The sequence below is a fragment of the Oryctolagus cuniculus genome, chromosome 5 (assembly GCF_051225735.1).
Source record: "Oryctolagus cuniculus isolate XC-2025 breed Fujian yellow rabbit chromosome 5, ASM5122573v1, whole genome shotgun sequence".
Taxonomy (NCBI): Eukaryota; Metazoa; Chordata; class Mammalia; order Lagomorpha; family Leporidae; genus Oryctolagus; species Oryctolagus cuniculus.
In genome coordinates, this window is record NC_142871.1 from 89,200,168 (window position 1) to 89,222,528 (window position 22,361).

Consider the following 22,361-nt stretch of genomic DNA (forward strand, 5'->3'; position numbering starts at 1 on the left):
AAAGATAATCAGATGGTAACTGAAATCCACAGGAAGGAATTAAAGAGCAGAGTAAATGGAAAATATATGGGTAAATTACCACAAAAGCAGACAAGGGAGGTAAACACAAAATTCAAACCACATTTCGCTTCTGTCTGCCAGTTCTCTGTAATTAGAACTTCTTTCTTTTTGGCTGCTTTGAGAAGGACAGAAAACACAAGATGGGGAACCTAACAGATGGCTGTCTCCCCCAAATATGAGACCCTACATGTCTTTCCCTCACAGTGAGGTACATCAAAAGTGAAATGGCAGGGACGAAGAGATTCCCTTAGTTCTTAGTGTCACATGGAAGAATTTCCAGGTGGACAAGTCAGAAAGAAAAGCAAGACTTATTTGAAAGCAAGATTTATTTAAGTCAGAGGCCTCCTGGTGGAGTGGCGAGGATGGGGACTCCAATAGAGACAAACCTCAAAGGGGTTGGTGGTAGTAAGGTTTTTAAGCACAATTTTGGCGAAAAAAAGTGTCAGTCAGTACAAGTCAGGGACAAACCCATCAAAAGACCTGATTTGTAATCTTCCTTACCCTTTCTGGCTTGCTCATGATAAAACAAAAGAGCCAACAGAAGGGTGGGATATTTAACTTGTTTTACAGTAAACTGAGGGCTCAGAAGGCTGGAGTCACCACTCGCTTTCTACTCTCATAACATTGGAAGCTCCCAAGGAGTGGGGAAGGAGGCACTTTTGATCTTGCTAAAGATAACTTTGGGGGGAAAAAGCATTTTGCACCTTGAGTTTCCACCAGTACCAACCTCACTGCCTGTTGACCCCTCTGATTCCTCACAGAAGTGCAGCATTCCTGTGGAATTATGGCAGGGGATCAGTGCTTTAGGACTTTAAGGAATTTCAAATCTTGAACATGATTTGTTCTGCTTTGAGCTAGATTTAACACCAGATACCTGACAAAATCAAATGCAGATCACCTCTTGAGAGAAGTACCTTCACTGTAAAACTTATTATTTCTACAGATAATTTTTTTAAAATTTCATTTGTTCCCCAACCCTTTTTTTCTTTTAAGATTTATTTTATTTATTTGAAAGGCAGCGAGAGAGAGAGAGAGAGAGAGAGAGAGATCTAGATCTAGATTGAGAGAGAGATCTAGATTGAGAGATATTCTGTCTGCAGGTTCACTCCTCAAATGACCTCAATGGCCTGGCTGAGCCAGTCTGAAATCAGAAGCCAGGAGCCTCTTCTGGGTCTCCCACGTGGGTGCAGGTGATCAGCTAGCTTTATTAATAATTTTAATATTAATGTTGAGGGTCGTTGCTGTCTATTCAGATAAGAATTCTGAATATCTGCTCAAATAGGCAACATGGTAAGGTTTTTAGTATTTATTCAGTAAAGAGATATACAGGAAAGTGAGGGCTTTATTTAGGGGAAAAAGAAGTCTAGAAACATAAGTTGGGTCTATACCATCAGAAAGCAGGCCAGGAGCTACGTAGAGCAAAGCATGCAGTTAGGAGCAGCCACAGGTAGCATAGCGCAGGCAGGAAAGCAGAGAGCAGAGCAGGTGGCCAGAAGGCTGCACACCCAGAATCACAGGACAATGAGGGAAGGACCCGCCATGCACAAGCCTTTTATTCATGGCAGCTGGGCCTATATATGAGGTCAGGTAGGGGCATGAGATCAAAAAAGGGGGCAAGGCGAAGGCATGGTCTCTAGCTCACAAATTGAATCCTATCTGCTTGCCTATATCACAGGGGCCCAAGTACTTGAGCCTTCTGCTGCTGCTTCCCAGGTGCATTAGCAGGGAGCTAGATCTGAAGTGGAGTAGCCAGTACTTGAACCAGTGCCCATATGGGATGCCGGTGCTGTAGGCAGAGACATAACCTTCTATGCCACAGCCCTGGCCCCATAATTTTTATTTTGAGAGATAGGGAGGTAGTCAGACAGACATCCACTGTTTACTCCCCAAATGCCCGCAATCACTTTGACTGGCCAGGCCAGAGCTAGGAGCAGGGAACTCAGTTCAGGTCTCCTGTGTTGGCTGCAGGGACTCAACTTCTTGAGCCACTACCTGCTGCTTCCCAGGATGCATATTAGTAGGAAGCTGGATTGGAATCACAGCCAGGACTCAAACTCACACACTCTAATATGGGATGTGAGCGTCCCAGCTGGCTTCTCAAGTGCTATAGCAAATGCGTGACTTCTTTCAGTCCATTAAACAATTTTTCAAGTGCAGTGTTCACTATACAACCAAAGATAAATAAGCACAAAAGTCAACAAGAACTAACAAAAATAGCAAACAACTGAAACAGTCTTCTTACTGGAATTATATTCTGTCAAACAACCATGTTAGTATATTTGACAATATAAAAGGACTAAAAATATTTGAAAGGAGACAAACTATAACAGTATATTTGGAAAAGATCCATGGTAAAATTTTTAGAAGAGTATTCCAATTGAAATTATAAGCTCAGTGGGTAGTTTAGCAACAGATTTGGTGCAACTTGAAAAGACATTAATGAATAGAAGTTAGATGAGAAGAAGAATGTGTAATCCAGTACAGAAGGGTAAGATGACCAAGAAGTATAGAAGAAAGTCAGAGACTTAGAACATGCACTGAACAGATCTGATCTATGTTAAACAGGCTTCCACAAAGAACAGAGGAAAATGAGTATGGGCAAAATTTAAAGAGATAATTGCTGACTAATGAAGACCAGCAGTCTAGATTCAAGATGCCCAATTAATTCCAATTCGTTGAGGCCCATGTAAGATAAATTGAAAAAATCTCCACCTAGGCACATCAAAATAATACCATAGGACAACAACAACAACAAAAAGGAAATCTGGAAAGAAACCAAGGAATAATTTCAGATCACCTTGAAAGGAGCAGTGGTAATTGAAGTTTAAAAACAGTGGGATGATGGTGTTAATGTGTACAAAGCAAGAAATGTTAACCCTAGGACTTTATATCAAGGGAAAACATCCTTCAAAATGAAGGCAAAGATAAATATATTTTCTGGCAAACAAAAATTAGGATAACTTACCACTAGTGGTTTCATAATTAAAGAAATTCTCTTTGTACTCAGGTAGGTTAAAATAATTCTACATAGGTCTAAGTTCCAAGAATGATTGATAAAGTGATAAATATGTGGATGACACTAAATGGATAATAACTATACAAAGCAATAATACATTTGGGGCTAAAATTATAGATTACCAACAACTTGGATAAAGGGGATTCCTTCCATATGTTAAATTGTTCAATATTGCATCTAATAGCATGACTTCAAAATAGTAAAAATTGTCAGGACTTCCAGGAGAAATAGGTAAATCCATCCTCATAACTGTAGGTGATTTATTAAACTATCAATTTTACTTTTTTGCCCTCTTTTCTGTTTTATATTGAACAACTGAAAATTTTTAAAAATCTAGAGGTATAACCTTTGTTGAAAATTGTTTGACAACACATTTTGAAATAGCACTACTTTAAATTATTTCTGGTTTTAATTTGACCTATTTAAAATTGTAAATGTATATGAGATTTTGTTACCTAAATATATAATTGTTTATAGACATTTGTTTTGGATATTTTTGTTAGCATTATTTTTTTTTGACAGGCAGAGTTAAAGAGAGAGACAGAGAGAAAGGTCTTCCTTTGCCGTTGTTTCACCCTCCAAGTGGCCACTACGGCCGGTGTGTTGCAGCTAGCGCACTGCGCTGATCCGAAGCCAGGAGCCAGGTGCTTCCTCCTGGTCTCCCATGAGGGTGCAGGGCCCAAGCACTTGGGCCATCCTTCACTGCACTCCCGGGCCACAGCAGAGAGCTGGACTGGAAGAGGAGCAACCGGGACAGAACCGGCACCCCAACCAGGACAAGAACCCGGGGTGCTGGTGCCACAGGCGGAGGATTAGCCTAGTGAGCCGTGGCACCGGCCTGTTAATATTATTATGAGCATCTTTTTAAAAAGTTTTTTAAAATTTATTTGAAATGCAGAGTTACAGAGAGAGAAGGAGAGACAGAGAGAGAGAGAGCTCCCCAGGTGGCTGCAAAGGCCAGGGCTGGGCCAGGCTAAAGCCAGGAACCCTGCAGGAGTCATCCAGTTCTCCCATGTGGGTGGCAAGATCCCAAGCATTTGGGCCATTTTTTGCTGCTTTCCCAGGTGTATTAGCAGGGAGCTGGATTGGAAGTAGAACAACCTGAACTCAAACTGGCACTCATATGGGATCTCTACATTGCCGGTGGTGTCTTAATCTGCTGTGCCACAGTGCCAGCCCTTGTTATGAGAATCCTTATAACAATGAATATGTCTTTGAGATAAATTCTTAGGTATTTAATTGTAGTGTCATTGTGTATACACAATTTTAATGCTTTTCCCAAATGGCTTTTCAGAAATACCAATTTCATTCTAGCAGTTCTATATGAATAAACAAATCCACTTCCCATAAGGATATCTATAGCTACAACTTATCATTTAAAGATATTTTCTTTGGTGCAAAAAATCTTATTTTGATTTATATTCACTTTGTAAGTACTAGTGAAGTTGAATATTTTTTATATATTTTTAAAAATTCAAGATGGTTGTGTTTATATTCAAGTCCACTAAATATCTAATGTACTATTTAAATTTTTCTATAAATTAAGCAATTAGGTAACCAGAAATGGTGTCACTTGTACATTAATTAATTCAATGAGATTTGGGGAAATTGCTAATTTGAGGTTTAGAGCATCTGTGCATGCCATTCTTAGTGATTCCTAGGTTTGTGTCTATTCTATAAGAATGAGGAAAATCAATATGTAATTTCTACATAGTGAACGGTGAGTGAGATGTGACTTTTTTTATAACTTCCCTGCTGTGAACAGTGTTTTGTTGCAGCAGATTCACATTGTCTACATCATCAGGACTATCTCCTTGTCACCTGTTGCTTTGTCTTCTGAAATAAAGTAGTTTTGGAAAATGTTAACTGAGTATTAATTTTAGCAGTATGCTGAATATGTTGTTTGGAGTCGGTGTTATGTCTACAATGAAAATATTAATGTATTGGGGAGATTTTTAATTTAATTTTATTTTTTGTTTCTAGAAACCACTAAGTTTTATAAGACTGAGATAATTATTCAGCCGTCTGAGAGAAGTTTTCCCATCCTGCCAAGGTATAAATAGCAAATTAAGCTTATTTTGTAGTTTTGTATGTAGGAAAGAGTGGATATGATTGATTATTTGGGAACTCAATTTATTCATTACTTTGTTTGTGAAGGGGGAAAACATCTTTGAGAAAGGCAGTTAGATAGTTGAGCCAAATTATATATTAAAAAACTTGAGAATTTATTTATGTTTGATTATAGGATGGCATAGACAAATGGATACCTGTGTCTTCTAATTCTGAAAGCTTTTTTGTGCTTGTTTTTATATGTTAGATATCCAGGGTCTTTTTTTTTTTTAATATTTATTTATTTATTTATTTGAGAGGCAGAGTTAGAGATAGAAGGAGAGACAGAGAAAGATCCTACATCCACTGGTACACTCTGCAAGTGGCCAAGATGACTGGGGGCTGGACCAGGCCAAACCCTGGAGCCAGGAGCCTCCTCCAAGTCTGTGTTGTTGCATTGGTCCATCCTCTGCTGCTTTCCCAGGCTCATTAACAGGGAGCTGGATGGAAGTGGAACAGTTGGAACCAGAGTCTGCATGGGATGCAGATGCTGCAGGCCACGGCTTTATCCTCTTGAGCCACAGCACTGGCCCCAGTATCCAGCATCTTATAACCTAATTATAGGTTTTTGAAAAAATATCTCTGATTTTACTTTTTTAAAAGATTTATTTACTTATTTGAAAGTCAGAGTTACACAGAGAGAGAAGGAGAGGCAGAGAGAGAGAGAGTGGTCTTCCATCTGCTGGTTCATTCCCCAAATGGCCGCAATGGCCAGAGCTGGGCCGATCCGAAGCCAGGAGCCAGGAGCGAGGAGCCAGGAGCTTCTTTTGGTCTCCCATCAAGGTACAGGGGCCTAGGACTTAGGCCATCCTCAATTGCTTTCCCAGGCCATAGCAGAGAGCTAGCTGAGAAGTGGAGCAGCTGGGACTCGAATTGGCGCCCATATGGGAATGCCGGCTCTGCAGGTGACAGCTTTACTCACTATGCCACAGCACTGGCCCCCTCTGGTTTTTTGTGTTTTTTTTTTGTTGTTGTTTTTTGTTTTTTGTTTTTTGTTTTTTTTTTTTGGCAGGTAGAGTTATAGACAGTGAGCAGAGAGACAGAGAGAAAGGTCCTCCCTCCGTTGGTTCACTCCCCAAGTGGCTGCAAAGGCTAGTGCTGCGCCGATCTGAAGCCAGGAGCCAGGTGCCCCTCCCTGGTCTCCCATGTGGGTGCAGGGGCCCAAGCACTTGGGCCATCCTTCACTGCCCTCCCAGAGCTGGACTGGAAGAGGAGCAACTGGAATCAGAACCGACGCCCATATGGGATGCCGGCGCCGCGGGCGGAGGATTAACCAAGTGACCCACTGTGCCGGCTGGCCCCCTCTGGTTTTGATTTGACCTATTTCCAACAGTAGTCAGTTTCAGATGGTACCTATTTTTTTTTTTTCAAATTGTCCTCAGCCACTAAATCTATTAGTGTTTCCTTTCTTTAAATTGTTTTAGTTTGCAAATGAAAATTAACTATAGTATATCTTCATTTTAGTTTGTTTTTTGATATCCCCAAATTATGGCAATCTGGATATAACTTTAAATATTATCATTCTGTCAGTGCTTTGGTTAAGTAAACTCAGCTGACACTTGAAGGAGATCTATATGGAAAACATTGTTGGTAGCACTGTTTAATATTTGAGAGAATATTTCTCACCTTCTCTGATTTAGTTACCATCAAATGCACTATTGCACATCTGGAGTACTATTCTAACATGATGTTTTGGTAAGTAAGGGAAGATAGTTAGGTTTCAGGTGGAAAATGTGTTCAGGATTGGAGAATGGGTTTTAAGAAGAATAAAGCAAGTACAAATGCATTACAATATATTATAATAAATCCACATTATGGCAGATTGCAAGCAAATATACGGCAGAAAGAGAACTGCCAGGCTGATGTTGCTGCCTCTTACCTTGTGGGTATTTCTGGCTTACCTTACCCTTTAGAGTTGTTATTTTGAGAGGCACCTTGTGAATCTGATTTCTGTTCGAACAGGTCTCAGTTTGTACAGAGCATTGTCGCCCAGTGTCTGGTGGAGCTCTCCTCTGCTAGGAGCACGTTTAGATTCACCGTTCAAGGTCAGGATGGCAAAGTGTACATCTTGGTAAGAACTTTCCTTCCATTACCGGCACCCTGGTAATCCAGGATCTCAGAACTCTTCAGTTTGTGTCCATGTCTTTTCTTAATTCTCAGGTCTAGAAAATAAATGATCAGCAGTTGATTTTTTAAATATTGGTTCAATCCATAAATCAGATTCCCTTAATGTGATCACAAATGATCAGTGATTCTGGGTACTGGGGATTCATAAGGAAGGAAGCCTGATTTTTGCTCTTTAGAAGCTTATTCCACAAAGTAAGGTTTTTCACTCTCAAGTTTTTAATGGCTTTTCTGGGTCAGTATAACACTTCTGTCCCACTTGTATTTTTTTTTTTCCTGTTTGATATTCTTATGTTTAAAACATGTGTTATCGCTTCTGTTGTTTTTAATTGCCTTTGACACTTCGAGAAATAGTGGCAAGGTTTGGATAAGAGGCTCTGTGGTTAGCAGAATCATCCCCTACACAAACCACACGGGTCTAATATTACACTGCCTCTATTAAAAATGATGTTCTAAAGAAATGAATATGGGGCACTTATCTGGAAGTCTAAGCATCATGGCTCAAGCCTCTGCCTCCACAGCTGTTTTATCTGATCAGTTAACATACATTGAGCACTACTTTTTATTATTATTACCTTTCAAATAAATTGTGTTCAACTTATGCTAATGTTCAAAGTGAGACAAAAACTGCCTTCAAGGTGGCCTGGCATGGTGGTACAGTGGGTTAAGCTGCCACTTGCAACCCTGACATCCCAAATACTCTGCTTCCAATCCAGCTTGCTGCTAATGCCCACAGGAAGGGAGTGGAGGATAGCTCAAGTACTTGGGCCCATCTCACCCATGTGGGAGACTTGGATGGAGTTCCTGACTCCTGGCTTCAGCCTGGCCCAGCTTTGGCTGTTGCAGATATTTGAAAAGTGAACCAGCTGATCTCTCTCTCTCTCTCTCTCTCTCTCTCTCCCCCCCTCTCCCCCTCTCCCCCTCTCCCCCTCTCCCCCTCTCCCCCTCCCTCTCCATCTTTCTCCCTCTCTCTTCCCATCTCCCTCTTGCTCTCACTCTCCCTCTCCCTCTATCTCTTCCTCTCCCTCCCTCCTTCTCCTGTCCTTCCCTCTCTGTCACTCTACCTTTCAAAAAATAAATTAATTTAAAAAATACCTTCAAGGAATTCACAAGCTAATAGGGAAACAGGGTAGCAGAAAGGAGGGAAGGACCTGAGACTGTTATCAGATGTAAATTTGTAACTGGTCATCAGTTATGGGGATCCCATTCTTCTCTTAATTCCTGATAATTTCTATGAAAAGCTAATTTTCTAACTTAAGTTGATACTAAGTCTACCTCATAGTCATAGTCTGAAATCAGTGTGTTTCCTTGTGCAGTTTTGAAATTGAAAATCCAAAGTAGAATTAAATATATATTTATTTGAAATTATATTTGATTTGAAAGGCATAGAGAGAGTGAGAGAGGAACTTCTATGTGCTGGTTCACTACCTTAAATATCCTCAAAAGCCTGGGGTGGGCCATGGCAAAGCCAGGATCTGGGAACTCATTCTGGGCTTTCACGTGGGTGCCAGGGATCCAGTTACTTGAGCCATCACCTGCTGCCTCCCTGGTGTGCAGTAGCAGGATGCTGGAATTGGAAGCAGAGCTGGACTTAAACCTAGGCACTGCAATATGGAATGCAGCCTCCCAGGCAGTGTCTTAACCATTGCAACAAATTGTCATCACTAGGAGTAGGACTTTTAAAGTTTTCCAATATGTATTTAATTTAAAATTTTTTTCCTTTTCATGGAAGTGTGACATTCTTGAAACACACTCATACAACATAAAGGACTTAAATGATAGTTCTCCTATGTTGTTCCCTCTCCTGCCCTGTTCTGTTGCACTATATGGAAGTGATCATTAACAGTCTGATATGTGTCCTACAACATTTTTTCTATCAGTATTGAATTACATATAAGCACACTCACATGTATTTATCTATTTGTAAAAGAAATAATCACATGATTAGCATTTTCTGCAACATACTTGTTTTTCTTAATATATCATGAGAATTGGGTCTGGCACTGGTGTAACGGGTTAAGCTGCTGCTGCTGTATGGATGTCAATTTGAGTCCCTGCTGCTCCACATCTAATCCAGCCCCCTGCTAATGTACCTGGGAAAGCAATGGAGAATGGCCCAACTACTTTGGCCCCTGCACCCACATGAGAGACTTAGATGAAGCTCTTGACTCCTGGTTTCAGCCTGGCCCAGCACTGGCCGTTGCAGCCATCTGGAGAGTGAACCAGTGGGTGGAAGGTCTCTCTCTGCCTCTGCCTCTCCCTGTCTGTAACTCTGCCTTTCAAATAAATAAATATTTAAAATATATGTATATATATCATGAGAGTTGTTTTTTGTTGTTGTAAATAGAGTTCTGGCTCTTTATTGACTAGAATTCCATTGCACGGCTGTTAAAGACAATGCTGCAGTGAAAATCATCTTTGCATATGTATTTCAATACTCCTTTAGAAATGGATCTTTTTTTTAAAAAAAGAAAATTTTATTTTTTTAGGGCCGGTGCTGTGGCATAACAGGTAAAGCCACCGCCTGCAGTGCCGGCATCCTATATGGGCACCCGTTTGAGTCCTGGCTGCTCTACTTCCTATTCAGATCTTTACTATGGCCTGGGAAAGCAGTAGAAGATGGCCCAAGTCCTTGGGCCCCTGCACCTGCATGGGAGACCTGGAAGAAGCTCCTGGCTCCTGGCTTTAGATCGGTGCAACTCCGGCCATTTCTGCTAGTTGGGGAGTGAACCAGTGGATGGAAGACCTCTCTCTCTTTCTGCCTCTCCTTCTCTCTCTGTGTAACTATGCCTTTCAAGTAAAATAAATAATTTTTTTTTAAATATTTTTTTTTCATTTGATAGAGTTACAGACAATAAGAGGGAGAGACAGAATGGTCTTCCATCCGCTGGTTCACTCTGCAAACAGCCACTACAGCTGGAGCCGGGCTGATCTGAAGCCAGGAGCCAGGAGCTTCTTTTGGGTCTCCCATGAGGGTGCAGGGGCCCAATAACTTGGGCTGTTTTCTGCTTTCCCAGGCCGTAGCTGAGAGCTGGATTAGAAGAGGAGCAGCTGGGACTAGAACCAGTGCCCATGTGAGATGCCGGTGCAGCAGGCAGAGAATTAACCTACTGTGCCATGGTGCCGGCCCTGGAAATAGATCCTTCTAATCTATTATAGTATTGGCTTTTGCATATTTTAAATTCAAATGACAGTCCTCTTCCAAAAAAGCTGTACTAGTCTCTCTCTTATAGTGGACATTTTTGGTGCCCCACCCATATCTCCTTGATTAGGTCGATGTACCTGTTCCCAGCTGCTGACAGTGTTAGCTGCTAATGGCTCACAGGTCTCCTTCTCCAGCGACCTGGATGACAGATGTTTCTTCTCCTAGGAAGTTCTCTGTCTTCCACTGTTTCCCACCTCTATCCTGCTCAGCCCACTGCCAGTGATTTGAACCTAAGCCACAAAACTCTGGGGCCTCATATTAGAGTGGGACAAACTGTGGATTCATTTCATGCTCTAGAGTTCCTCAAGGGGTCAGGCTGTAGCCAGACTCCAGCTGAGTCCCTGACTGTCCTCCCTGACTGGCTCTTTACCCTGCCTCATCCCATTGCCCTTGTTTTTCTCCTAAGAATATCAGCCCAGTGAATCGCACCCCCACTCTTCCACAAGCAGTATATGGGAATGCCCATTCTAAATCCTTCTTCAGGAGTCAATGTTATCAGTCTTTTTGTGTTTTCTCATCTGATAAGTGAAAAATGATGGCACAAAATTTTACATTTCCTCATTGGTCTCATTAACATTGTTGTGTGTATTTATCACTTATTTCTCCTGTTACTTCTGTTGAGATTCTTTGTTTATATTTCCATTGCACTTTTTGCCTCTGATAGATTTGTAGGAGCTGTCTTTATAGATAATAACTTTGATGTTTATGTGTTAAATATTTTCTTGTAATCAGTTGTCTTTTTTTAACCATGATGTAGATCCCCTACCAAATAAAGGCTACTCTAATTAAAAATTAAGTACATGATTCCATATTTTTGATTTATGATTATATATGATTCATACTTTTGATTTATATGACTATATACATGATTCTGTATTTTTTGAGGAGTGATATAAAGTATACACAGGTTTGCAATATCCTTGTACTTTTCTCTCCTTATCTTTAGCTGTGGCTTTTAAACTCTGACAGTTTGGTGATTGAATCTTTGAGAAGTCCTGAAGCTATCAAAAAATTTTCCTTGTTGGAAGACATATCAACAGATTCTCCTTCTGCCTGGAATGCTGTCAAGGTTCTTTACCAGCCATGTGTCAAAATTAAGAATGAAAAGTAAGTTGTGCTTTTGTTTTCTCATTCCAAATTGTGTGTGTGTGTGTGTGTTTTTTGTTTTTTTTGTTGTTGTTGTTTTTTGTTTTTTGGACAGGCAGAGTTAGAGAGAGAGAGAGAGAGAGAAAGGTCTTCCTTTTTCCGTTGGTTCACCCCCTAAATGGCCGCTACGGCTGGCGCACTGCGCCAATCCAAAGCCAGGAGCCAGGTGCTTCCTCCTGGTCTCCCATGCGGTGCAGGGCCCAAGCACTTGGGCCATCCTCCACTGCCTTCCTGGGTCACAGCAGAGAGCTGGACTGGAAGAGAAGCAACCGGGACAGAACCAGCGCCCCAACCAGGTCTAGAACCCGGAGTACTGGTGCCGCAGGCGGAGGATTAGCCTAGTGAGCTGTGGTGCTGGCCTCCAAATTATGTTTTAGCTTCTGTTGCCACCTTGGTGTTAAGAAATTAGTGAATTGAATAGTACTGTATCACTTCCCTCCTTGAAGCTTCTAAGAGTCATACTGCTAACTATGCTTTTAAAGTAGATCACATTATTATAGCTGATTCTTACTGATACACAGAAAGTTTGCTTTTGCTGAAAATAATTGGTCTTTTTCTTGTAATCTCAGATGTCCTTATATATGGCAGTAGAACTAAATCAGGCCTCAGCTATGAATATACACTGATTGGTACTTTCCAGACATTCAGGGGGCAATAGTGAGTACAACAAGGTCCCTGCCTACTAGGGTTGTTATTTTCATAGAGGGAGGCAGTCTATAAACAAGAAAGACCCCCACCCCAAAAAAAAAAACAACAAAGACTTAACATGGTTCTTACCGTGTGTCGGACGCTCATCTAAGAACCTGTAGCTCAATTAAGCCTAACAGCAACCCCATGAGATATGAATTGTAATCACCCCCATTTTAAAGGTAAGGACACTACAACGCAGGTGGCAAATTACTCTTGAGGAAAATAAAGCAAAGCAGGGTGTCTGGGGAGTGGTAGGATGGGTGTGGGAGGCCGTCGTTTTGTACTGAGGAGGTAAAGGAAGTTCCTCTGGTGGGGTGAAGTAGAAACATGAAGGAAGTAAGTGGCATCCATGACTGGTGGAGAGCGTTCCCAGAGAAGGCACAGCCAGACTTCTAATTAAGAGTTTGGAGGTGTCCACTTGTACTCTCAGCTGAGTTTGATCAAATTTGTACTAAGAACAGAAAGATCCTGATCTTTTTCTGGGAAGTAAAGACATTAAAAAAATTACTGCTTTTCAAATCATAAAAGATTCAAACACTAAGAGATTTCTATAGAGGAAAAGTGAAAGTTCTACATCAGGTCCCTCTCCAGAAGTAAAAAATGTTTGTTATTTATTCTTCCCCTTTCCTTTGCTATGCACTGTGCTTAGCATAATTTGAATGATACATGTGTATTTTTTACCCTTAAAATAATGCTTTGTTTTGGAGAGTCTTTACATTTTAATGCTCGATATTTTCTAAAATAGGTGTACTGTACATTATTTAACTTTTTCTCTTGATGAATATTTGGATTATTACTTTTTTGGTTATAATTAGTATTATACTCTCTACTATTGTATATTTGTTTTCTGATTACATGAGGTGTTTTTATTTCTTAAAGATTTATTTATTTATTTGCTTATTTGAAAGGCAGAGTTACAGTGAGGCAGAGGTGGACAGAGAGAGGTCTTCCAATCTCTGGTTCACTCTCCACATGGATGCAACAGCAGGGGCTGGGCCAATCTGAAGCCAGGAGCTAGGAGCTTCTTCTGAGTGTTCCATGCGGGTGCAGGACTTGGGTCATTTTCTACTGCTTTCTCAGCCATAGCAGAGAGCTGGATTGGAAGTGGAGCAGCCAGGACTCGAACCAGTGCCCATATGGGATGCTGGCACTGCAGGCAGCGGCTTAACTCGCTACGCCACAGATTTTTTTTTTTTTTTTTTTAATAAGAGGGATTTCTAGAGATATGATTGTTGAGTCAAACAGAATGGACATTTAAAGTTTTGATGGAATGAACATTTTAGTGTAGCAGATTAAGATGTCCACATCCCATATGGGAGTTACTCTTTTGAGTCCTCTTTACTCCACTTCAGATCTGGCTTCCTGCTGTGATGCTTGGAGTTAGCAGTTGTGGCTCATGTGTTCGAGTCTCTGGCTCCCACATGGAAGACCTAGATGGAGTTCTGGGTTCCTGGCTTAGGTCTGGCCCAGCCCTGGCAGTTGGAGTGAACTAGCTGACTAGCTGATGGAAGAGTGATCTCTCTCTGTCTCTGTCTCTCTCTATCTCTGTGTCACTCTGCTTTTCAGATAAATAAAAATAAATAAACTTGAAAATTTTTTGATAGATGTTATCAAATTGTTTTTATAAAATGGTATTGCAAATTTATACTGTCACCTGAAGTTTCTATAAATGTCCATTTCTTTGCACTCTTATTCAAACTGCCATTAAGGTTTTTTGAATGGGGCTAGTACTGTGGCACAATGGGTATGTGCACCAGTTCTAGTCTTGCCTGCTCTGTTTCCAGTCCATCTCCTTGATAATGCACCTGGGAAAGCAGCAGAAGATGGCCCACGTACATCCTGCCTTACCCCAACATGGGAGACTCAGAAGAAGCTCCTGGCTCCTGGCTCCTGGCTTTGGATCGGCTCAGCTCCAGCCACTGTGGCCATTTCAGGAGTGAACCAGCAGGTGGAAGATTTCTCTCTTTCTCTGCCTTTCAAATAAGTAAATAAATAAATCTTTAAAAAAAAGATTTTTTTGCATACTTGATGCAAGTCTAAATGAAGCAGATTTAATTGATTATGTTCTATTTAGGCATGATCAGAATATATGCTTATGTATTTTATGCTGTTGATTTTTTCATTTTTTAAAAAAGCATCAGTTGAAACTATACATTGTTTTTCAAAGATTTATTTATTTATTTGAAAGGCAGAGTTAACAGAGACCAAGACACAGAGACAGTGAGAGTGAGAGTGTGAGTGAGTGAGTGAGAGAGAGAGAGTGGGGGGGAGGGGGGCTTCCTTCTGCTGGTTCACTTCCCAATTGGCCGCAACAGCCGGAGCTGCACTAATGTGAAGCCAGGATTCAGGAGCTTCCTCCGGGTCTCCCACTTGGGTGCAGGGGCCCAAGGACTTGGGCCATCTTCCACTGCTTTTCCAGGCCATAGCAGAGAGCTGGATCAGAATAGAGCAGCCAGGTCTCGAACCAGCACCCATGTGGGATGCTGGCACCACAGGCTGTAGCTTTACCCACTAAGTCACAGTACTGGCTCTTCTTTGTACACTTTTAAGAAAGGTATTTTATTAATTTGAAAGGCAGAATTACAGAGAGAGAGATAGAGATACACACACATACACAGTGAGAGAAAGAGAGATCTTCCATCTGCTTGTTCACTCCCCATGTGGCTGTAGTGGCCAGGGTTGAGCCAGACCGAAGCAAGGAGCCAGGAGCTTCATCCGGGTCTCCCACATGGATGCAGGGGCCCAAACACTTGGACCATCTTCTGCCTTCCCAGGCACATTAGCAGAGAGCTGGTAGGAAGCGGAATAGCTGGGACTCAAACTGGTATCTATACTGTATAATGGCATTGCACACAGTGGCTTAACCCACTAAGCCACAACACCAGCATCCTATGCTGTTGATTTTTTTGGTGGCCTAGTAAGCGCTCAACTTTTAAGCCATATATTGATTATATTATGTGTTAACATGTGTGTATGTGCCTGTGTGTACTATTATATAGATTTTTATGTTCAAGTTTATTAAAACAACATTTTTATTTGAGAAAGATGTGAAACTTCACATTATGCATATAGAAGTCATTTTCTCATGACTTTGATGTCCATTTTGCATAATATTGTTTTAGACTATGTTGTTAGATGCATAAAGTTTTTGTGTTATGATAACTTGATTATTGGTACATTTTCTCAGCTTCCATTTGATGCTGTTCCTTTCTAATTTTTGTGATGTTAATATTGCCATATTTACTCTCCTTGTTTTAAGAAAGTTTTATGTATTTATTTATTTGAAAGGCAGAACAACAGAGAGAGAGAGAGGGAGAGAGGGGGGAAGACAAAGATCAATCTTCCATCTCCAAATGGCTGAAATGGCTGGGGCTTGGCCAGGTTGAAGCCAGAAGCTTCTTTTGCGTCTTCCACATGGGTGCAGGGGCCCCAGGACTTGGGCCATCTTCCACTGTCTTCCCAGGCACACCAGCAGGTAGCTCGATTGGAGGTGGAGCACCCAGGATACAAACTGGTTCCTATATGGGATGCCGGCACTGCAGACAGCGGCTTAACTTGCTGTGCCACAGTGCCAATCCTTATATTTAGTCTTTTTAAGTTTGTAAATTTGCTATTTAAGTATATTCTTTTAAGATTTTACTACCAATAGTTAGGTTAATTAGTAATCCGTATTGTTCACTGAGATGAGAACACACTCAACTATCTGTCTTCTTGTTTCCTCCCTCTCATCTACTCCCTTCAAGATCATCTGTGAGTCTGATGATGGTAATTGTGTTTATCCTTAAGGAAGCATCCAGCCAAAGTTCTGTGACATTTATTTACCTCTTACTCTAATGCACCATGACTATGAATGTTTTTATACTTTGATTGTATTCATATCTCCACAGAAATATGTAGTATTATTTGATGTTTGAAAGCTTTATAAATATTATAGTATTTAAATCTTATCTTTTTAAATTTTTAACTCAACATTCTTTGTGTAATTTTTTATTTTGAGAAAGTAGTAGTTCTTTTAAGCTTCAACTCTAGTCATTCTTTGAATATCTGAAAATGTCTTATATCTGTTCTGTCTCTCTGGAAATATTTAGCATTTTCTATTTAGTTTTCTAGGATTTTTTACAGATGTGTGTAAATGTGGGTGTTCACTCAAGATGTCCTCGTTTGTCATAATCTGTTCTTGTCTTAAGATGCAATATTCTCTAAATCTCTGTGAGATAATAATTATACTTTAAGTCTTCTTTTTTTTAAAATTCATTTTATTCCTTGGATATTAATTGTAATTTTCTTAAAAAGAGAGGTTGAGTTTTTTACTTTTCTTTCTTGATGTTGCTTCTCCCAAATGTTTGATGACTTCATTAGAATTCCTGCACACTGAGCTAGGACTTTGTCTTATTCACCTTGATGCGTACTTGTAAAATTTATGTTTTTGTAATGGTGCATGATATCCTGCTTGCTTTTGCATTTAATAATTAAGTGTTCATCTATTGATGATTGTAGGTTTTGTTAGGATAGCCTTTATGGATTAATGAATGAAAATCAAAAGGTATCCTAGTCTGGATGCACTAGTTTGTCTTTTGACAACTTTTGAGTTTTAAGAAGAGTGATTGTAGATTCAGTTATGGTAATGAGTCTTCACACTGCCTTTGTGAAGACTATTACAAACATTTGATGGACTCTCCCATTGTTTTGCTTATTCTTAACAAATCCCTGTAATACTGGAAATACTTTGACTACAATCAGTTATGTTCTGTATTTGATTAGTAGATTTTTTTAACTCCAGATTTTTGGGAACAAGTTGATGTCTAATAAATAAATTTAATTTCTTCAGTTTGCTTTCGTATATCACTGTTTTAATTGTGATTTTCCTTCTGCTGTTGTTTGATTCTGTGTCCTAAAGGTAGGAAAGAAATTTCACAAGTTAAGTAAATATGTTCAGTGTTATTTACTTTTTTTTTTTTTTTAAGGACATTAGTGTCTTTGTTTTGGATAGATGGAGGAAACTGTAGAATTTCTGGCATATTTCTTGGCACATGGAGTGGTGCATTAACTATTTTCATCCTATTGGCTAGAATTTTTTTTCTAGTGAAAGTGTAGATTGCCAGATGGTAGTCTAAAAGAAGAAAATAGCAAATGTAACTAGGGTTTTATTTCCTTGAGCACACACAGAAAAGTAGCATGCAGTATTTTTAGAACGTTCTCTCTTTCTAGCAATCGACACACTTCTGTCTCAGCATTGTGAAGGATATTGATTTTTATCTGCTCCCTACTTGCTCTGATCAGTGTTTTGTTTCCTGGTGAACACCAATGGCTTTTTACTCCTCTATATCTTGTTTGGCAGAATACTTCATATTCTATTTCACATTCTTCCGTTTGCATGGCAGTGTTTAGCATTTACCCTTGAACTCTAAGTTAACTTCTGCACTTTAATTCTGCCAATTTGCCAATTCACCTGTGACCTTATGTTCTCTAGACTGGGGTTAGTTTTGCTCCACAAGGGACATTTGTCAATGTCTGGAGACACTTTTGGTTGTCACACCTGGGGAACTACTGGCATCTAGTAAATAGAGATGCTATTACACATCCTACAACAGATAGGAGTTCCACCACAACAAAGACTTTTTTGACCCCAAATGCCATTAATGTCAGTGTTCAGAAACTGCCATATTCTGACTCCTGAAATCAAGCTCTCTCTGCCTTTTCCCTTTGTGTGTTAGAGCTAACAAACTTCTTCACACTATTTTTAGGCCAGCAAATGAGAAAACTTTTACTATGTCACAAGCCACAGTCTGAACCATTCCAAGTTTTAACATTGTTAGAATAAGCAGAATAAATGGCAAAGTCAGAGATAAATGTTTGTTGTTATACTTTTCTCTTTTTCTGTAAGAAGAACATGAAGAATATGTTTTCAAACAGTGATGGAAAATTTCATAGATATCAAGCCTTTCTTGTATTTATAAGAGAAAAGAGCTAAGGGATATATAATCATTAAGTGTAAATAATTATTACATCTTTTTAAAAGCTAAATTGTTATGCAATAGAAAGTTATTCTGCCATGAGAAATATCAATGAACATTGGTAATAACATGAAAGTGCTCATAATATTAAATTAAAAAGCAGAAGACAAATATATTATAGATAAGAAGCTATTTATTCTTTAGCTGTTTTCTTGTTGTTCAAACATATACGTTCTTACTGTTTTTCTCCTAGAAATAAAGCTGTCATAAATTTTAAAAAAAGTTAAATTGTTTTTTCTCTTCACGGTTTAAGTTACACGAGTCCTAGTATTGGTTGTGTTTCTTCTCACCTTTTTATAAGGATAAAATATTCTATAGAAATCTGGAGAATTTAAACCAGGCAGAAATGTATTCTACTAATAGCAGCATTTTCCTATAAAATATAGTGAGGGAGAAGTAACCATGAAATAGTCACCCTAGTTCTAGTAGAACTTAGGAAATAAAATTTATAAACTAACTTGGTTTCTTTCCGATGGCTATATATTGTTAAATATTTATTCTAAAGTAGAATTATTGTTTCAGCTTAAGAAAGTCATCAATATGGCTCTTAGTCACTGAAGTAAAACCATATAAATATACCCATATACCTCGCATAAAGTAGTATTAGCTGTTTTTTATTTGTGAAGTGCTATATCCTTACCTTCTGTTCTTCTGTATTGCAGCAAGACAGTTGAAACTCACCTTCGTGGGTTTTTTTTTTTTTTTTCAAGATTTATTTATTTGAAAGAGAGTTATAGAGAGGGGGGAAGAGAAAGAGAGGCAGATCTTCCATCTACTGGTTTGCTGCCCAGATGGCCACCATGGCCAGCACTTAGCCAGGCTCAAGCCAGGAGCCAGGCATTTCATCAGGTCTCCCATGTGATTGGCAAGGACCCAAACACTTCGGGCATCTTCCACTGCCTTTTCCAAGCCATCAGGCAGGAGCTTGATGGGAAGTGGAGCAACCTGGACATGAACGAGTTCCCGTATGGTTTGCTGACATCACATGTGGCAGCTTTACCTGCTGTACCATAACCCCAAAACTCTCTTTAGTTTTTCTTATTGTGGTAAAAAAAAAAAAAAAACACACACAAAATTTTCCATCTTAATCATTTTTAAGTGTTAAGTAGTATTAATTATATTCTTATTGTTGGGAAGCAGATCTCTGGAAGTTTTTCATCTTGCAAATATACCCATTAAACAGAACTCTTTTTCCCTCTTCCCTCTGCTCCTGGTAATCACCATTCTTTTTGTTCTTGTGAATTTGTATTGATGTCTGCCAGGGCTGCTGTAACCAAATGCCACAGTCAGGATGCTTTAAACAACAGTTATTTACTCACAATGTGGAGGCTAAAAGTCCAAGGTCAAGGTGCTGTCAGGTTGGTTCATGGTGGAGGCCTCTCTTCTTAGCTTGTAAGTGGCTGCCTTCTCTCTGTGTGCTCACATGGCCTTTCCTCTTCTCATGGAGAGAGAGAGAGAGAGAGAGAGAGAGAGAGAGATATTTCATGCCTGTTTCTCTTCTGACAAGGATGGCAGTCCTATGGAATTAGTGGAATTAGGACTGCATGCTTTGATCATGGTTACTCTTAATTACTTTCTTTAAGGTGGGGGTTAGCTCCAGCATACCTGGGGTCTTCAAAGAGTTCACAGAAAATGCATATCCTGGAACAATATGCATGGATTTTAAAAAAAATTTGCAAACAAGTAGATTTATGTCAACTAGCTGTAACTCGTCTCAACAGGTTCTAGTCTGACGTACTAAGAAGGTTAAGACAGCATTTGAAAGATCCCCTGTCAGAGCAGCATGAATTTTTGCTAAAACTGAAGCAAGAACAAACATCCAGTTTGGTGTGGATGGAGAATAGTGAAATTATTGGTACTTTATGAAAAGTTTATGGGGATAATGCCCGAAAGAAATCAGCAGTTTACAAGTAGATAACTCATTTTTTTTTTTTTTTAAAGTTTTGTTTATTTGAGAGGGACAGAGAGAGAGAGTGTGTGTGTGTGTGTGCGTGTGTGTGTGTGCAAACACATGCATGCTCTCCTTCCCTTCTGCTGGCTCTCTTCTCAGATGGTTTCAACAGCTGTGACTGGGCCAGACTGAACCCAGGACTCAAAAACTCCATCTGTGCATCCCATATGGGTGGCACAAGGAACTCCAGTACTTGAGCCATCACTTGTTCCTTCCCAGGCACATTAGCAGGAAGCTGGATCAGCAATGGAGTATCTGGGACTCCCGCTGGCATTCTGATACAGGATGTAGGTGTCAGTTGATGACTTAACCTGCTGTGCTGTGACACCACAAGCACAGCTTTTCATAGAAATTTTAAACAACTTGGAACAAGATCTTGAAGCATTTCTTCAAAGAATTATAACAGGAAACGAGGCACAGCTTTGCCAGTATAATGCTGAAGACAAAGTACAATCAAAGCAGTGAGTTCCAAGAAGTACAGTGTGTGTGGGGGGAGCATGTGGTGAATAGAGTTAAGCCACCGTTTGCAACTCCCACATTTCATATTAGAGTGCCAGTTTGAATTCTGGTTCTTCACTCCAGATGCAGTTCCCTGCTGATGCTGCTCAGAGGCAGCAGATGGTGGGTTAAGTACTTGAGTTCCCGCCACCCATGTGGGAGATGCAGGTGGAGTTTCTGGCTCCTGGCTTTGGCCTGGCCTAGCCTGGCTCTGACTGTAGTGGGTATTTGTGAGAGTGAAGCAGTGGCTGGAAGAGATCTCTCTCTCTCTCTCTCTCTCTCTCTGTCACTGTGCCTTTCAAATAAATGAATCTTAAAGAAGTGGAGTGGGTGGTCCTTTTCATGTCATAGCAAACTACGTAAAGATAAAGGTTGTGGCACCAGATTTTTGAGATACTCAAGGCATTTTGTGTATTGATTCCCTCAAAGGCCAAAGAGTGATAATGTCTGCTTTGTGTGAGTGTGTTTTAAGAAAGTTTGAGAAAGCTTCACCAGAGAGTCCTTCACCACTGCAATGTTTCTGCTCCTTTTTGTCATGAGATAGGGACGATTTTGCCTGAATTTCAGTGGAAAATCATTAGGCATCCACCTTACAGTCTGATACGGTCCTGATCATAAAAACATTTTGAAGGACACTTATTTTTTGGTCAGCTATTAATGTAAAAAACACTGAGCTTACATGTTTAATTTCCAGGACCCCCAAATCTTTAGAGATGGACTAAATGGCTGGTATTATCACTTAATGAAAGTGTCTTCAGGGGTAGCTTTATGGTATATCAGGTGAAACCTCTGCCTACAATGCCGATATTCACTGAGATCCCAGTTTGTGTCCCAGCTGCTCCACTTCCAATCCAACTCCCTGATCATGGCTTGGGAAAAGCAGTGGAAGATGACCCACGTGTTTATACCTCTGCCACCCATGTGGGAAGCCTCGATGATGCCTCTGGCCATTGTGGCTATCTGGGGACTAACCCAGTAGGTGGAAAATCTCTTTATCTCTTTCTCTTTTTCTCTTTGTCTCTCCCTCTCTCTGTAACTCTGACTTTCAAAATAAATAGTTAAAATCTTTAAAAAAATATAAAACAACAATAGCAAAACCAAAAGTGTCTTGCACTTGATGGAACTTCCATTGAGAATGAAGTTTTTAGTTAGTTGGGCCAATGGGGTATCAATTTTGTTTATTTTTTCAAAAAACCAGCTCTTCATTTGGGTGATCTTTTGTAATGTTTTTTTTTTTTCTTTTGGATTCAATTCTGTTGATTTCTTCTCTAATTTTAATTATTTCTCTTCTGCTACTAGTTTTGGGTCTGGTTTGCTGCAGTTTTTTAGATCCTTGAGATGCACTGATAGCTCATTTATTTGGTGCCTTTCCAATTTCTTGATGTAGGCACCTATTGCTATAAACTTTTCTCTTAACACTGCTTTTGCTGTATCCCATAAGATTTGATATGTTGTGTTGTTTTATTTCCATTTCCCATGAACTTCTTAAAGTTCCCTTGCATCAATTTAATTTAATTGAAAGGCAGGTAGAGACAGAGAGATATCCCT

At 39.9% G+C, this 22,361-nt stretch overlaps 1 protein-coding gene across 6 annotated transcripts in view; it reads left to right on the forward strand.

The window, feature by feature from the left end:
* Nucleotides 1-22,361, forward strand: part of UBE3D (ubiquitin protein ligase E3D) — a 189,250-nt gene that overhangs the window by 43,857 nt on the left and 123,032 nt on the right. For 5 of the 6 annotated variants that reach the window (XM_070073839.2, XM_089332973.1, XM_008263152.5 and 2 more), the window contains exons 6-8: nucleotides 5,060-5,129; nucleotides 7,148-7,256; nucleotides 11,461-11,621. In XM_070073839.2, coding sequence (XP_069929940.2) covers nucleotides 5,060-5,129; nucleotides 7,148-7,256; nucleotides 11,461-11,621 — 340 coding nt within the window. Of the gene's footprint in view, nucleotides 1-5,059; nucleotides 5,130-7,147; nucleotides 7,257-11,460; nucleotides 11,622-16,093; nucleotides 16,231-22,361 lie in introns of those variants that run through there. The other variant, XM_089332971.1, reaches the window with a different exon arrangement.